Below are 18945 nucleotides of genomic sequence, written 5' to 3'. Positions count from 1 at the left end.
CTTAAAAAGCACGAGATATCGATAAAGGATTAGCATGACCTGAGTTTTTAAAAAAATTAATGTCCTGGATACAACCAGGTCCTAAAACTTAGAAGTTGATTCAAATTGATTGATCGATGTTTTTCTTAAAAAGCACAAGATATCGATAAAGGATTAGCACAAACTAAGATTTTAAAAAAAATTAATGTCCTGGATACAACCAGGTCCTAAAACTTAGAAGTTGATTCAAATTGATTGATCGATGTTTTTCTTAAAAAGCAAGAGATATCGATAAAAGATTAACGTGAACTAAGTTTTTAAAATTAATGTCCTGGGTACAACCAGGTCCTAAGACTTAAAAGTTGGTTCAAAGTGATTAACAGATGTTTTTTCCTAAAAAGCATAAGATGTCAATCATAACACCAACAGAAACTAAGTTAAACCACAAATATATATAAATAGATTAAATAAATCTAAGGAAATAAATTTTCTCGAGGATAAAAAACCTCGTAATATAAAGCTACAAATAAAAATAAAAGAAAAAGGATAAAAATCCTAAGCTCCGCGAGGCCGGTCCGTTGAAGTCACTCCCTCGGCGTCCTGCTTGGTTGCAGTGGAAGTCTCCCCGGTCTCAGAGGGCGCCTCTTGTTGAAAGCGAGCTTTGAACTTTTCCAAGAAGGACTCCCACACCTCTGGCCCCAGGAAGGAAAAATCACCATCCTGGTTGAAGGCCCGGCAATGGTATAGCATGGACTCCATGGAGGAGCTGGATGATGCCCTCTCCGCCACAAGGGCGGCCTTGGCCTCTTCAAGTTCAACCTTCGCGGCATCCAGGGCGACCTTAGTAGCCTCGGCCTCCAGCAGCCCTGCCCGAGATGCCTCCAAGTCGTCTTTCGCAGCAACCGAGGCGGCCTGCACGACCTTCTCGCTTTCACGGACAGTCGCCAGGGCAGCTTTGGCATCCTGCTTCTGTTGTCAAGCGGATGCGAGGGCGGCCTGGGCAGCCTGGTGCTCGGCCCGGATCTCGTAATTCCTGGCCCTGAACCGAGATATGCTCCGGTGGAGAGCCAAAGCCGCATGCAAGACAAAACGATAATAATGCAAGTGCCTTAGAGAAAAAAAACAACATAAAGAACCAGTGGTAAAGTAAACTTACCGTGAGGGTCATCCCTAGTGAAGACTCCATCACATGCTCGGGGCTCCTCGTCTCGATCTCCCGCAAGTCCCTCGAGGTGGCGTTGTAGCAGTGGTCCACCATGTAGGTCGCAATTTCGTAAACCGTCCCCCTAAAGACTTCGAGGATTTTCTCCAAGGCCTGAGGATTGACCGGGACGCGCACGCCGAGAGTCGGGGCTGACAAGGTCCCGGTTGGTACCTCCTGTTCCCGATTAGGGACAGGAGGTCGCAGGGGAGGTGGAGCCATCTTCTCCACTGCAGGAGGGGGTGGAAGCACCTTCTCTATGGCAGCAGGACCCTGGTTTTTCCCCTTGGCAGGAGACTTGGAGCTGGTCCTAGGGGGAGGAGTTTTCTTGGTCACTCAGAGCCTCTTCACCAAGGGTCCAGACGACCCGGAGGAGGGATTTCCCCCCTGGAACATAGACTGTAGAACGTTGTCCCTGGGCTGCGACATCTCCTCCTCTGAAACAAAGAGCAAATCATTAGTATGCATGTAAAAATACTTTGATAACAAAAAAAAAATCTAAAGTATGTATTGAAAAAGGTCCTACCCTCCGAGCTAGAGGAGGAATCTATTGTCAGGACCTCCGGCCCCGGAGCTTCTACGGGGGAGTCTAAGATAATGACTTCATGAGTGAGAGGAGGCTCTGGGTCTGGATCCGCCTTAAGACTGGACTCCTCTACATACTGCCTAAGACCTGGAGCTACTACACCCTCCAGAAGGGAGGGCCACGACCTAAGATTGGTCCCGTACTCCTAAAAAATGGCCAACCTAAAGGCCAGGGTATTATCTACTACTACAGTACCCCTAGGGCGGCCCATGTCATAACGCAACACTAGCTGGTCAACACACTGGAGTAGAGTGATGTTGCGATCTGGGTCGTTTTGGTGGCGGTGAACGAGTTGGCTGGGGTTAAACCTAGCAAGTCGTACGTATGCGGCGACCCTGTCTAAATCCCTAAACAAGTAAGGTTTACCTTGGTCGGAGGGGCCGGATGCTGCCCCGAACTGGGTCCGCTCTGCATTGACCTCCTGGGCGACCTCAAGAGCTCGCTTCCGGCGCACGAGGGGCAGCTCGTCCTCATCCGTTGCCTCCTCCTTGAGGATGGGCGCCATCTCGCGGGCTGCGGGGATGATCTGTGGCCTCCTCAAGGCCAGAGTCTAGCCCGGAGAAATTAACTTACACGCCAGCATCGTCTCATCAGACGCTAGCTAGTGCTTTGACTGAGCTGACACGCAAGAGTCAGAAATTTGTGTGGTCAGATAAATGTGAGAACAGCTTCCAGGAACTGAAGCAAAGGTTGATTACAGCTCAGATTTTGAGTCTTCCAACGGATCAAGAGAAGTTTGTGATTTACTGTGATGCTTCTCATCAGGGTTTAGGCTGTGTTCTGATGCAATCAGAGAAGGTAATCGCTTATGCTTCTCGTCAATTGAAGGAGTATGGAAAGAGATATCCTACTCATGATTTAGAGTTGGCGGTTGTGTTTTTTGCTTTAAAGATATGGAGGCATTATCTCTATGGAGAAAAGTGTGAAATCTATACAGACCACAAGAGCCTGAAATACTTCTTCACCCAGAATGATCTTAATATGAGGCAAAGGCGTTGGCTGGAGTTAGTAAAAGATTATGATTGTGAGACTGTATCATCCAGGAAAAGCCAATGTGGTAGCTGATGCTTTAAGCTGGAAGGGTCCGGGACAGATTCATTGTGTAAGGCTGATAGTCAGGGAGTTAGTAGATGATATGACCAGAGCTGGTATAGAGTTGCTGGTGGGCGAGTTGGCTAACATTATGCTACAATCTACACTGTTGGAGAGGATCAAGGAGGGTCAGCTGAGTGATCCACAGCTGATCAAGATCAGAGAGGATGTTCTGGCTGGAGCATCTAGAGATTATACGGTGTCTGAGATAGGCTTGCTGAGATACAAAGGGCGGATATGTGTTCCGCTGGACATTTCTTTGAGGCGAGAGATTCTGGATGAATCTCATACTACACCTTACTCTTTGCATCCAGGCACCACGAAGATGTATCAGGATGTGAGATCGTTGTATTGGTGGCCGGGGATGAAGAGGGATGTAGTGGAATATGTGGCTAAGTGCTTAACATGTCAATAGGTCAAGGCTGAGCATTAAAGGCCGGCAGGGTTATTACAGCCTCTGGATATCCCAGAGTGGAAATGGGAATACATCACGATGGATTTCGTGGTGGGCTTATCCAGGACTGTTGGTCAGCATGATTCTATTTGGGTGATAGTGGATCGCTACACCAAGTCAGCTCAGTTCTTGCCAGTGAGGACTACTTATACAGTTGACCAGTATGCAGATCTCTATGTGAGAGAGATCGTGCATCTCCATGGAGCACCTAGGTCGATCGTGTCAGATCAGGACCCTACTTTTACTTCCAAGTTCTGGGGGAGTTTGCAGAAGGCCATGGGGACACAGCTGAAGTTCAAATACTGCTTATCATCCTCAGACGGATGGGCAATCTGAGAGGACGATCCAGATTCTGGAAGACATGCTGAGAGCATGTGTGCTGGACTTTGGTGGATCTTGGAGTAAGTATCTACCTTTGATAGAGTTCTCCTACAATAACAGTTATCAGTCTACCATTGGAGTTGCACCTTATGAGATGCTGTATGGTAGGAAGTGCAGATCCCCCATTCATTGGGATGAGACAGGTGAAAGGAGATACTTAGGTCCTGAGGCAGTTCAGAGGACCAGTGAGACCATTGAAAAGATTAGAGCTCGGATGCTTACTTCTCAGAGTAGGCAGAAGAGCTATGCATATCCCAAGCGCAGGAACGTGGAGTTCCAAGTGGGAGACTATGTCTTCCTTAGAGTCTCGCTATGGAAAGAGGTGAGAAGGTTTGGGAAGAAAGGCAAGCAGAGTCCTAGATTTGTAGGTCCATTTGAGATCCTAGAGAGGGTTGGTCAGGTGGCTTACAGATTGGCTTTGCCTCCGGCGTTGTCAGTCGTGCATAATGTATTTCATGTTTCAGCTCTTCGGAGGTATGTATCTGATGTGAGCCATATTTTGAGTTATGAAGATCTGAAGCTTGAACCGGATCTCTCCTTTGAGGAGCAGCCAGTTCAGATACTCGACAGAAATGATAAGGTCCTCAGAAATAAGATGATACCTTTGGTTAAGGTATTGTGGAGGAACAGCAAGGTTGAGGAAGCTGTAACGCCCTACTTCCTTAGAGCCGTTACTAAGTGAGTTTTAAGACAAAACAGTGTGCAATGAGCTCGCTAACCGAGGTTTTTAAACAAAAGTGTGACTAAATAAAAGTTAAGGCTGTAATCTTAGAAAAATGCGTCGTTTCAATAAAACTTCTAGTATTAAACATTTGGGATCCCAAAATAAGGTTTGAAAACTATTTACATCTTGAAATGAGTTTACAGTTGATTGATCATAAAAATCATAGATTATTACAGCCATTTTCGAATAAACCCTCAACCAAAGCAGTCGGGCAGGCCAAACATGTACACGTCGCTTCACGCTCTCCGTACTCATGGTTGGTTGACTCAGTCTTTGCCCTACCTGCAACACAGAGCACCCGTGAGCCTAAGCCCAGCAAGAAAACTCATGCAGAACATAACATATGCAAATATATATAGTTAATCATATCAGATAGCCCACAGATAAACAAGTCAACCATTAGACTAAGCAAACACGGCCATGCCGCCCAAGAGCCTTACCGAAGCCTGGGGTATCGGTTCTCACCGCGAGGATAACTCATGTATCCCTTGGGTCCCACCCTGAATATAAGCATCCCATGTGCTGTGTGTTACTTTCGGCCCCACGGCCGCCCCGACCTACGCCGCACTCGGCCCTTGCCGTTCATTTCATCATAATCACACATATAGTACATTCGAAATAATCATTCACACACATCATGATTCATTTAAGGTTAAACATTTGCACACATCACAATCTGGGGCCATGCCCTGCAATCATCTCATCATGCAACATGCAATATAGGGCCATGCCCGGCAATCACACTATGGGCCCACGCCCTATCCCACGGGTGTTATAGTTTTCTTACCTGTATTCCGAGCCTCCTGATGCACTAAAGCCGCGAGAACGGTCCTCTAGCACGAGCCTCTCCAATAACCTAGTCACAACACACAAGAAACATCCCTCAAGACTAATCAAATCATAAAACCGTCTCCCGGGACCAATCCCACACTCTCGGGACTCCCAAATTCCTAAAACAATTCATCGGAAACATCCCCCGGAGCAAAAGCTGAAAAATGCAAATTTTGGTGTCCTGAAAATGGCCTAGCGCCGCGGCTCAGCCCTACAGGGCCGCGGCGCTTAACAAGTCAGAGGCCACACCTCCCCTGGAACCAGCCTTGCGCCGCGGCGCCCAAGAACAGGGCCGCGGCGCGCCCTTACGAACCCGAAATTTCTGGGTTTCTCACCTTCAATTCCTTCATCCAAAATACCTCCAAAACAGCCCAAACTCATATCTCAACCCCAAAACTCAATTCCAAACTTCATAGGAACCATTTAACAACTCAGAAACACAATCAAAGAAACCCAACACACACAATCAAATCCCCAAAATCCACATCTTTGATTTTCAACTTCAGAAAATATTAAACCCAAAAACAAACTTAATCAAACTTCAAAATGCTTTAATTCCTCAAACCATAACAAAAGCAAGCCTTAAATTTACTTAGAATCCTTACCTTGAATGAAGAATCCAACCCTATGCATCCTTGATTCATCTCCTAAGTCTCAAATTCAGCTCCTTCACCCCTCTTCTTCTCCTTCTTCTCCTTCTTGCCCTAGGTCTCCTTCTAGCTTTCTTTTTTCTAAATTTTGAATAAAACTATCAAAATGGGTAAGTGCCAAACCGTTCCCCCTATATAACCCAGCTGAAATTTGCCTATTACCCTTGCCAAATGACCACATTACCCCTCCTTGCTCATCCTTTCCTAACTAAACCTCAAGGGCTTACTTGTCATTTCCTATCCATTACAATTCTACCATTTTACCATCAAAACCTGTTACTCTCTATGGTTACTAACAGCTACACAAGTTACCAAATTACCAGTCACCAAAATCTCTCAAGAACTACGTTACAAAATCCTCGAATTACTCCTAGGCTCCTCCCGAGCCGGGTATAAAATCCCGTTGTGACATTGAGTTAACTAGCTCTCTAGGACCGTCTCGGCACGTGCATCACAATAATAACACCACACTCACGTGGCCCAAATCACAGAATACAATTATCACATATCAATACAGCTATGCCCAATCATGGCCAAAATTACAATTATGCCCTTCAAACACAGTCAGGGCCTACATGCATACTAATACACATAGTCATGCATCACAGATAAATAAATAGTCAAATAACATGCTTTAAATCATAACCATGCATTTAACTCATAAAAACACACATAAATCCCAACATGCCCTCCTGGCACACTAATCAAGGCCCTTAAGCCCTATTAGTGATTTTGGGTCGTTACAGAAGCGACCTGGGAGCTAGAGTCAGATATGTAGAGTCAATATCCCAAGCTGTTTAGGTAAATTTCAAGGATGAAATTTCTATAAGGAGGGGATAGTTGTAATGCCCTGAATTCTCCGATGTGTTTTAATGGCAGGAATAGTAGGCCGGGAGGGCCATACTTGCTTAATTATGCCATTAAATGAGTATATGCATGTATATGTGAATTATATTATAATATGATGTTAAATGCATGCATATGGGTCCACATTTTAATTATACGGGTGTGATGATAATTTGGCCTGTTGAGGGCATAATTGTATATTTGTATGCATGTCGGTGTATATTGTTGAGACCACATTATAATGTGGGTTTGTTCGACCTATTCGGCATTAGACGATATTGGAATATTGATTAGCGGTCTGGTCATAACGGGTTTAAGTTCGGGGCTCAGGATGAGTCTCGGGGTGATTTTAGTGATTATAGCGTTACCAGGAATTAAAGGGTAACGAGATTTAATTATTGGTGTTTGGGATTATCGAGGATAGCGGGAATTGGAGAGCGTTAATTATAATTAACGAGATAGGTTGGAAAGGACAATGTTGCCCTTGGGAACCTTTAGAAACTCTTAATTGACCTAGGGGTATAATGGTCTTTTCACCCCTAGGATTGGTATAAACTGTGTTAGGCTGTGAAAAAGAGGGAAAACAGAGCAAGTTCTTGAAGCTTACCCATACCTTCCTTCTCCTCCATTTCCTTTGTGATTTTTGAGCACTTGTTGAGGATTCAAGCTTGGGAAGTAAGCCTTGGGAGTTTGGGAGAGTGTTCCACCATTGAAGAGCATCACAACCTGAGTTTGAGGTAAGTTTCTAGCCACTAGTTCCCTGGTATGCTCTGTTTTGGTTATTAGTTTTAGCTTGTGATTTTGTTGAGGATAGTTGGAATTAATGAAAGTTTTGGTTGGTGTTTAACTTGGGTTTTGATGAGGGTGTGATGTAGATCAAGTTTAGGGGTTGTATTGGATGTTTGGGTGGTGTTTTGGCTTGGTTTGAAAGGTTGGTTCCAAGGAAAATCGCAAGGGAGGGAAAAACCAGAGTATTGGCTGAACTGTAGGTTGGGCCGCGGCATGGCAAGGGAGGGCCGCGGATCTTGAGGGGTGCTGAAGGAGACCGCCTCCGTTTGAGGGGCGGGCCGCAGCATGGCCAAGGAGGACCGCAGCCCTTAGTGGCATTTTGGCCAAGAATGAGTTTTTGGCTCGGGGATTCTAGCCTTAGGCCTCGGGATCGATCCTACTACCCGGTTTAGTAGGATTCGATGTCCCGGAGGCTAGGTTTTGGTTTGGGAACCCTTTGTTATTCATTTTATTGATGGAATCCCATAATTGGTTATGACCAGGTAACCGCTAAGGGACCAAAAGGTTGATCATTTTTAGGGGTCGTTCTTATTATATTTCTCGCTCGAACCTGAGGTAAGAAAATTGCACCCTGTGTATATATGACATGCATGATTGTTATTGAGGCATGTTGATTGATAAATGTGGACATGGATTGCATATTAAATGCTAGTGAATGTTGTTTACTTGTATATGGTACTGACTAGTCAGAGACACTGACCTAAGAGTCAGAAACGGCATAAGCGTCCTGAATGCAGGGCCGAATGAAGATTAGATCTAATCGATATCAGCGTTGAATGGCTCTAAGGCATTAACGCTAGACCGACCCTAAGGTCGATGAACTTATAAGCGCTTGGCTAGTCTAAGACTAGTTACTCAGAGCCAGGGCCTAAGGCCCAGGTGATTGTTTGTCACATGGCTAGGGAACGATGTTCCAGGGTTATGACTCTATGGTCATGAGGAAGGTTATGTTGGTGACTAGTCACCATGCACCTATCCTGTTTAAGCTAACAAAAGGTTCACTTACCTGTTAAGCCTGGTGACCCTATCGTTACAAGGCTAAAGGGAGCTATACCCAACTTAGTGACTTTTGCGACTGTCACTTATTTGTTTGGACTGATAGTCCTGAATGATTATTATGATCATTGTTGATATTATATCATGCTTTATTGTGTTTTCTTGTTGGGCCTTGGCTCATAGGTGCTATGTGGTGCAGGTAAATGGAAAGAAAAGCTCACCCAACCTTGAGTGGAGAGCTTAGGTGGTGATGTGTACATATGCGGCCGCTTGACCACCACAGCCAAGGAGTTCTCAGAGGGACTAAGGGGTTTACCCTATTTTTGCCGCTTAGGTTGGCGGGTTTGTAATTTTGAAACTGTAATGACCTCTTGAGTTGTAAATAACTTGTAAATGTTTTTATGGGCCCATGAACAGCTTTATGTACTTAATAAAATATATCATTTCATTTTTATTGATTTTCCACCTTAGCCTGTTAATAACACTTAGAACATGTTTTTAACCAAAGGACTCGGGTAGCGGGTCCAATTTCCAGTTCACCGATCACTGTAACTGTTCTGGGGTAACCAGGGCGTTACAAACAATCCTAGAGTGAGAATGAGAAAGATAAGAATTATAACTTTGCAATTCGAACTCAATATGTAGCTTGAATTTATTATTTGACCTTAATTCTAAAATCAATAATTAGTTGTTCATTCTATTATGTGTTTATTGCTTTTGATTAATTGACCATCAATTAGAATGATTAGGAAAACCTTAACGAACTTGGGAAATATAATTTTGTATTTGACCATGAATATAATTTATTAGATAAGATATTTTTGCATGATTATTGGGAGAGGCTTGTGAATATTTGTAGATTCCTGTTAACATCTTATATTGAATGATAGAATTTAGTAAAAACAATTATGTTTAAGTGATATATTAAGGGAAAGTTGTAATCCTAGTTCTCTAGCACTTTAGTTATTTGTTATCTTTGAAATTGTTTATTTTAATTTGTTCTAAGTTTTCATTTTATTATTGTCTTGATTAAGCAAGAAGAAATAATTTTAGCACTTAACAAAAATTTTGTAATAAATTCTCTATGGGGTTGATACTTTAATTACTCATTATTACTTGTTGCGATAGCGTACACTTGGGTTGTTAGAATTGCACAACATCGAGAAAAAGTGTGAAATTTGAAGAATGGGCTTGACACTTAAAGATTTTATGTGCTAATTAATAACAACTTCTAAGATGAATTAAAAATTAGAAGCGCATCAAATTATTAGAGGGTGTTTGACTCCTTAACTAAAATACAATTTTTTGTTTTTAAAACCTAAAAACAGTATTTTGAAAACAAGTAGAGGTATTTGGCATTTTCATAAAACAATTTTTAAAAACAAAGTTACAAAAAACTGAAAATTTTGAGAACAACTGAAAGTTGTTTTGGGTTGTTCTCAAATTTTTTTATGTCAATTTTTTTCTCACATAACTTTTTAAATTATTATTATCTCACATCATTTTTACTCTCATTAATTTATCTCTTCTCATTTTTCTCTCATCACTTTTGATCTCTTTATTTTCTCTCTCATCACGTATTATCTCATTATTTTCTCTCTCATCATTTCCTATATTCTCATTTTCTCTCTCCTCATTTTTTTCTGTCTCACTATTTTCTCTCACTTTTTTTCCTTGCATCAAATTCTCTCTTCTCAATTTTTCTTACTCAAAATTTCTCTCATTACTTTCTCTCTCCTTATTTTTATCATTTTTTTTACATTACTTTATCTAATTATTTATTACAAACTTTTAAAAGATTTTTCTCTTTGTCAATATATTTATTATTTTTTTATTTAAGATTTTTTTTAAAAAAATAAAACTAAAAATTATTTTTAGAAAACATTAACCAAACACTTGTTGTTTTTTAAAAACTGCAAAAATTGTTTTCTGTTTTTATTTTTGAAAACACAATTTTAAAAACAAAAACAGAAAACAATACCAAACAAATTCTTAATCTCATCCAAGAAATGTGAATATTATTACCCTTGTAATGTGCAGATTTTTGTTAAAATTAATATAAATAAAAAAGAAAATAAAAGAATAATCATTTCGCCAAATAACTCCCAAAACAATTTTATTAAAAGTATAATTACAGTAGAGGGCAAATCAAGCTCTAAACATACGAAGAAAACGAATAATAAAATTTAAAATGGCAGGCCATGCTGAAAAGTAATTTAGAGAGAAGTAAGTTAAAAAGAAAAAGAAAAAAACACAAAAAAATAAAATAAACACAGAAGAACTAGAAACAAAGTCTTCTCTTACAGGCCTCAAAGGGCAGTGGGGAATACAAGTTATTGTAGAAGTGTAATGAACTCATATCTGTGACAATTTCTTCAATCAAGTCTCTGCAAATGTGATCCTGCAATGCTAAGCCTATTCTTCCAATTTCACGCCTCTCTCCCCAATTAATGTCTTTGCATACCTCTTCTACACTCTCTTTCATGGCTTCGCTGTTCCATAACGGCGATGATGATGGCGATGGCAATGATGATGGCGGTGGTGATGATGCTGCGGGTTCTGCTCGATGCGAATAATCCATAATACTAACAATAGCCTTCCTATGAAGAGATTCACACGTGATTCTATCGAAGATGCTTGGACTGATGAAGTCTTCTTCTCCTGGCCATGGCTTTCTTTTTTGCTGCCTCACTTGATGTTGCACTCTTCCTGCTGCACATGTTTATGTATAAATCATAAGGAAACTTAAGTAAATATAATTATCGCAGCTTCGATCGATATAAACAGATCAAGAAACAATAATTATTAATGACTGGAATAGAAATTAATGCTATATTTTACACTTTTTGCTGCAAGATGTTAGCTTACTATCTTACCACAAATGGAGAATATATAAATATATATTTACTAGATACAAAGAATGTTTCTAAGTTTTATTTATTGAATTTATTTATTATTTTTATTAATATTATATAAATTTTAAATAAATATCTTATTTTAATTAGATAATTTATTTATTTTTGTTTAAGTTTACGTATGCTTTAATTTTTGGATTTGAGAGAAACAACAATAGATTATATATTATATGCTTAATGTAATATTAAATATTATACCTAAATTTTAAATTTAAGTTAAGTTTGATGCTAGTTTTTAAAAAAAAAAAGCAATTTGTTGCTAATTGATAGTATATTAAATTATATGTTTAATATGATATTATTCTAATAAGTGAGTTTAAGTTTAATTAAATTTTACTTAAGTTATAAATTATTTTTAAATAATTATTATTGTAAAATATCTAAAAAATATCATATTTTAATTTGTTTAATTATTTATTATTTTTAAATAATTATCATGGTAAAATATTTCAAAAATATCATATTTTAATTTGTTTAATTATTTATTATTTTTAAATAATTATCATTGTATAATATCTCAAAAATATCCTATTTTAATTTTTTTAATTATTCATTTTATTTTATTTAAGTTTTAGTTTAAATGTTTACAAACTACTGATAAATATAAGAATATTCTATTAAATATAAAAATATTCCGTTATCTACACACTTATTATATAGAAGACATATATATGTATATATAACAAAAAATTTTGGTTTCAACAGTTTTTTATTTTTTTAATGTTAACTTTAATTGAATATTATTATATTTAACGGTAGTTTGTAAACACTTAAACTTAAATAAAATAAAATAAATAATTAAAAAAATTAAAATAGGATATTTTTTAGATATTTTAAAATGATAATGATTTAAAAATAATAAATAATTAAACAAATCAAAATATGATATTTTTGACATATTTTACAATACTAATTATTTTAAAATAATAATTAATTAAACAAATTAAAATATGATCTGTTTTTAGATATTTTACAATAATAATTATTTAAAAAATAATAAAATCTTACTTTTTATAACTTAAATAAAAATTAATTAAACTTAAACTCAATTATTAGAATAATATCATATTAAAAAAATAATATAATCTACTGTGAATTAGCAACAAATGACTTTTTTTTTTAAAAAAAAACTAGCAAAAAACTTAAATTTAAAATCCATGTATAATATTTAATATTAAATTAAACGTATAATATATAATCTCTTGTTGTCACTTCCAAATTCAAAAACTAGAATAAACATAAACTTAAACAAACATAAATAAATTATTTAATTAAAATAGGATATTTATTTCAAAATTTATATGACATTAATATAAATTTAATAAAAATAATTAATAAATTTCATAAATAAAACTAAGCTAATGTGCATATTGCACTTTATTTGCATTAAATTTTAAAGAGTAATGGATTAGATTTTAAATGATCATAGTTTATATTTTATATGATCATGGTTTAGATTTTAAGCCTAGTGGTTTAACTTTTATGCATTGTGGTTTAGATTTTAAGTCTTGTGGTTTGAATTTTAAAAATTATTAGTTTAAATTTTAAAGAGCCGCAGTTTAGATTTTAAAGGATCATGGTTTATATTTTATATGATTGTGTTTAAGCTTAGTGGTTTAACTTTTTAGATTTTAAGCCTCGTGATTTAAATTTTAAAGAGTCGTGGTTTAAATTTGAAATCTTGTGGTTTAAATTTTAAGCCTTATGGTTTAAATTTTAAGTCTTATGGTTTAAATTTTAAGCCTTGTGGTTTATATTTTATAGAGTCATGATTTAGATTTTATAGGATCATGTGTTTATATTTTATATGTTCATAGTTTAGATTTTAAGCTTAGTAGTTTAACTTTTAAGTTTTGTGATTTAAATTTTAAAAAGTCGTGATTTATATTTTAAGAGTTGTTGTTTAAATTTTAAGTCTTGTAGTTTAAATTTTAAAGAGTCGTTGTTTAAATTTTAAAAATTAGTAGTTTAAATTTTAAAGAATCGTGGTTTAGATTTTAATAAATCATGATTTATATTTAATATGGTTATGGTTTAGATTTTAAGTTAAGTAGTTTAACTTTTAAGTCTTGTGGTTTAAATTTTAAAGAATCGTTGTTTAAATTTTAAAGAATCATTGTTTAAATTTTAAGCCTTGTGGTTTAAATTTTAAAGAGTTGTGATTTAAATTTTAAGCATTATGGTTTAAATTTTAAACCTTGTGATTTAAATTTAAAAAGAGGCGTAGTTTAAATTTTAAGGCTTATTGTTTAATATTTAAATAGTAGTTTAAATTTTAAAGAGTCGTAGTTTAGATTTTAAAAGATCGTGATTTATATTTTATATAGTCGTGGTTTAGATTTTAAGCCTAGTGGTTTAATTTTTAAGTCTTATAGTTTAAATTTTAAGCTTTGTCATTTAAATTTTAAAGAGTCGTAGTTTAAATCTTAAGTCTTATGGTTTAAATTTTAAAGAGTCGTGGTTTAAATTTTAGGTCTTACGGTTAAATTTTAAGTCTTGTGGTTTATATTTTAAGCTTTATGGTTTACACTTTGAAGAGTTGTGATTTAGATTTTAAGTCTTGAGGTTAAACTTATAAAGGGTCATGGTTTAGATTTATGTCTTGATGTTTTTATTTTAAAGGATTATGATTTACATTTTAAGTTTTATGGTTTAAATTTTAAAGAGTTGTGGTTTTAGATTTTAAGCATCGATGTTTACATTTTAAAGAATAATTTTTAATAGATTAAATATAATCCTATAAATATAGTTGTCACACGTATATATGACACACTACAATTAGAATGTATTTATAATTTAACTATAATATGACACATATAATACACATTATAACAACACTTATAACCATTTACTTAAGTAAGAATAATTTGGGAAATCTCATAATAATATTAGATAAAGTTTAACTAAATATATGTAGTATTTAATTTGAGTAGTAGTTGTTAATTTTTCCGTTGGTGAGTATAAACATTTATGGACAATGTTTTGACTCGTAAAGATTCACGATCTTAGCCCATGATATATTTGTATTGGATCGACCCGGTTGGCCCAAATCTAATTTAACACCGGTACATGTGGACTGCAAAGCCGTTTCCTTAAAACCTGTAAAGCCACATTTCAAAAGCTACATATGCATACGCATGATGGCGCTTAACCACGGCCAGGCATGTGACAAAAGCGCATGCAGCTGGCAAACCTAACCACAAGCACTTTGCTTTTCTAACAAGGCCTTCCATGGTGAGGGGGGGGTCATGAAACACATGCACAGTGCACTGTATAAAGCTGCCTTCATCTCTCTCTCTCTCTCTCTTTTGACCCCATCATGAAGGGAATCGGTGGTTACCAACTTCTAGTGCCCATTTCATAAAGATAATAACACACCGGCTGGCTCTTAATTAATTAGCTACTCTGATAATTAATCCTTTTCTAATTCTTCATCTTTTAATTTTTCCACTACTCTCTAGATCCACTGGTTAATCGTCTCTGAGTAGATAATTCTTCTTTTCCTTTTTCCTATTACTCCTAATTAAAGAGATTCTGTATGGGTAAAGCTTTTCTGATTTTTAACCCTAGAGGACTTCCATCCATTGTTAATTCTTACTTTTTGATTCCTAATTATGACAACATTTCCAGAGTTTCACTCCAAAACATTTTTTTCTTTTCCTTTTTTTGCTTTGAAGGCCAGCAAACTGAGTTTGTGGTGAACTGTTCACAAAACCCAATCCTATTTTTTTTTATATAATATGCATTGTACTACTAGCTGTCAGTCAAACTATGCTGTTCATTTTAGTATATATGATGACAAACAGTAATTTAGAAATCAAATTGTCTCCCACTAGCCAGTAAGGTTAATAGGTTATTATAATGGGTTTTGAAAATTAAGTCCATGCCATTATTTCTTGCTTGGAATCCTAAATTCACTTTATCTGTGTGGAGTTGGGGGTCATTACTTTTTACATGAGAAAAGCTTGTTGTCTCATTTCTCTACAAGGATTTGGATTCATCCCTATAACTTCAAAATGTAACACTTTCTAGTCTAGTGTATATATTAGATACATTCCAACGCTAACTCAACTTTCTCTCTATAGCCATAGCTGTTTTGTTTATGTTTTCTAGAGCTCGAGGTTCTAATAAGTTAAGGGAGCAGTACACGAAGCGCACACACAGCACTACAATACACAGCAATAAATATTGATATTAACAATTGGAGAAACGGACAAGAAAAACTTTATTTTCTTTCGGAGTTATGCTGATTAACATGTTTTCAAAAATTTTAAGGTTGTGATATAAATATATAGGCTCTTCTATAGAAGTGACCGAAAAAATCACACATTATTTCTAATTAATAATTAGTATATAAATTTAGATATAAAACAAATTAATTAATACCAGATTGAAGTATTTTAGTACAATAATTATTTCTAAATTATTAATCCACTTTCTCTCTAATTTTTTTTTCTCAATCTTTTCTCTCTCAAGAAATAAAAAAAAAACTAATTTTTCTAATATATATAATTGAAGCTAACTATTGAGATGAGAAATGTGGAATTAATATTATCACACTTTAATTGACTGATTGCATAATTAGTGCTAAAGCTTATTACTACTGTAGACTCTATAGTAGTAATGATCAAAATTTGGTCATGTAAATTATTAAGTTAAGTAATACGTACCGTAACTAAACGACTGTCGTTTTGAGAGATCTGAGTTGCTCAAAGGAGACCGAGTGGAATCGTCAAGAACGGAAACCGGACTCGGCTGCTCAGCATTAGGATTATTGTTAATATTAACCTCCAAACCCTTAACTTCCTGCGAGTTTCTAAACACGGCGGCTGTGGCCGGTGACTGATACCGCTCCACCGAGCGCACTGCGTTTATGATCTTCTTCAGAGCCTGCAAGTCCCGATCACATTTCTCCAACGCACCCAGAAGTTGCCTGCGCTTCTCTGCGGCGGACGAATATTCCGACAGCTGTTTCTGCAGAGTACTAGCTTTTGACATTATTGTCGATTCTGTGGTGGAAGAATGAGGCTCTTCCAAGCCCATTAGCCTCGCTACAACGCCAGCTGGTGGGGTTTTGAAGTTCTGCGGCGAATTAACTGAGTTGGACCGCCGAATCTCCGCAGGCAAAGTGGGGCTCCTCGGTACCTCGCAGGAGTATCTCTGGAGGACATTGATGGAGGAGTTCGCTGTGCTAATTTTCCCGTCTTTATCTATGGATTTAGAAGACTTTGTAGTAGTAGGCACAACCTCGTTTTTGGCTTGCCTTTTTCCTGTAAAGGAAAATGTAGAAGATGATAATGAATTATATATAACTAAAATATAAGAAAGAAGAAGAAAATAGTGAAAGAGAGTAATTAAGTACCGAATGTAAGTAATTTTCGGCGGCCGTGGTAATTGGAGACGAAGTGGAAAAGGCCGGACATGCAGCCAACGGCCTTGGCATGGAGTTTTTCGGTAACATTATCGTTTTCACGGTGAGAAGATGATGAGGGGAGACTATCTTGTCTCTTCATCTCTCCCTTCTTTCTCTCTCTTCTGTGATTATTGGGTGAAAGAGAAAAGTGTGATAAAAGGAAAAGGAAATATGAATTGAGTGACCGTTTAATAAATCATGGGAGTGTTATATAAGAAAGGGTTTTAGAGAGAGAAAGTGGAATGTCATCTATTGTTGTCACCCTCTGAGAAAGGAAAATACACTCAAACGGATTTGTTATATGTAAAGCAAAATACACAAAGTCTTGGTAGAGTTTTTTATTTCAATTTTTTAGGGTCATCTTTTTTAGTTCTCTGTAAACTTTTCCCTTTGTTTTACTTTATCAGATTACCAGATATTGTTATCTTATTAGAGGGATTGAGATATTGTGTTTTCGAAGCATTCACACATATTTATTTTGATTGACTATCGGCTCCCCACTGACCGAAGACAAAAATGAGTTCAGAAAGTGGATTCCTCAAAATGAAAAAATAACAGGAAAAGAAAAGAGAAGGAATGATTTATGTGGTTGATTCCTGTAGTCCAGGTGGGCGTAAGCATATCATAGTATCATACTATCCTGCCCACTGTTACTCCAGATTATAAGTCGGGTAGCTTGGATACTATATATTGAGTATAAAATTTGATGTATACATATGTATAATTGAATTACATGATTCAAAATTAATACATAGTGGATTGAATAAATTAATAATTTATCATGTTTTGTGTGGATCAATTTTACTAATGCATTTTATACTTATTTGTTATTATGTTTTATTCACATCCAGCCAATTCTAAGAAGAGGCTTGGAAAAGAGAATGTTCTCATCGAAATTTTTGGTTGGGTTAATCTTGCCGAACCCACTAGGGTTGAGAGGACCGGATCTCACCAAAACCTATTTGTTTGGAAACCATTATCTTTTGCTTTTGGACTGCTCACGTAGACCAATTAGGATAAGTTTTTCTAATCTTAATGGAGTTATGAAAATCTATAAATAACACCCTAAGAACTAGAAATAGGACATTGGATTGTTCACACATACACTTAGACATGTTCATTGTTAATCTTTGGGAGAATTCTTGCTAACTTGAGCGTATGAGCATATTCTTGTAGGTGCCTCTATGAGGTTTTTTCTATATTCACAAGATTTGGTGGTTCAATCCTTATAGTCATTTATCAATTCAACTTTTGTAATATTATTCTGTATGCAAATCCATAACCTTAATATGGAATAATATTATTTAGAGCTTTTTAGATTGAACAAGTGGTATTGTTTATGGGAAACTTGGATGTTTATCTTGTTTTTCTCTTCTCACTACAAGAAAAAGGATTTTTGGAGGCGACATTATTATCGATAACGACTTGTTGCTGGTAATAGGCGTTATTTGTAGCACTTCGATAGACAATTAACAATTTCTCTGCTCACAACAGTTTGTCTGGATGGAGTGGTCATGAATACAAAACTTGTCCTATATGAAAATACAAGAAAAAGACTTTTGTCGTCGTTGTAGATCAAGAAGTCGTTGTTGTAGGTCTACCGCGACGACATGTTGTCGCCAAAACGGCATCGTTGTAGGTCCGTATGTGCAGTATGTTGGGAAAATTCATACAGGATCTTTATTTAATTTCATGTAGATCCAATATTAAAAAAAAATCATGTGAGATAACCTAGAACATGTTTCTAAAATTGAATTCAAAGAGAAACAATGATAAGAATACTTACAGTATACGCAGCAGAATGAATGAGTCATTCATTTAATTTCTCTAACCCTTGTATCATTTCTGTCGCAGAGTATTACCAAGAAACTGAACTGATCTTCTATAATCTTCACAGTCTTCCAAAGTATTCTTAGAATCACCTAGACTAGAGTGGAAAATTCTCAACACATGAGATAGATACAGAGAGAAGAAGAGAAAAGAACAAAGAGGCTTAGAAAATGACCTGTGTTTAGAGAGAATCTAAAAACTATCAGAAAACCAATGTCTGTCGTCTTGTGACTTATGAACTTATGTTTTCATCTCAAA

General features: G+C 36.4%; 1 protein-coding gene across 2 annotated transcripts; it reads right to left on the bottom strand.

Moving 5' to 3' along the window:
- Window positions 1-10618: 10618 nt before the first annotated feature.
- LOC133823224 (uncharacterized) lies at window positions 10619-17159 on the bottom strand. Of its 2 annotated transcripts, none has more exons than XM_062255876.1 (3): window positions 16807-17159; window positions 16115-16714; window positions 10619-11241 (listed from the first exon to the last, which is right to left on the bottom strand). In XM_062255876.1, the coding sequence occupies exons 1-3, from the start codon at window positions 16955-16957 to the stop codon at window positions 10811-10813; spliced, it is 1182 nt and encodes a 393-aa protein (XP_062111860.1). In that variant the 5' UTR covers window positions 16958-17159; the 3' UTR covers window positions 10619-10810. The 2 variants fall into 2 exon arrangements, with proteins under 2 accessions (XP_062111860.1, XP_062111861.1); XM_062255877.1 differs by having other exon boundaries at window positions 10619-11238; window positions 16807-17158.
- Between the last annotated feature and the right edge of the window lie 1786 nt (window positions 17160-18945).

This window comes from Humulus lupulus, chromosome 3 (genome assembly GCF_963169125.1).
Source record: "Humulus lupulus chromosome 3, drHumLupu1.1, whole genome shotgun sequence".
NCBI classification, from domain to species: Eukaryota; Viridiplantae; Streptophyta; class Magnoliopsida; order Rosales; family Cannabaceae; genus Humulus; species Humulus lupulus.
This window is presented reverse-complemented; position numbering and strand designations above follow the sequence as displayed.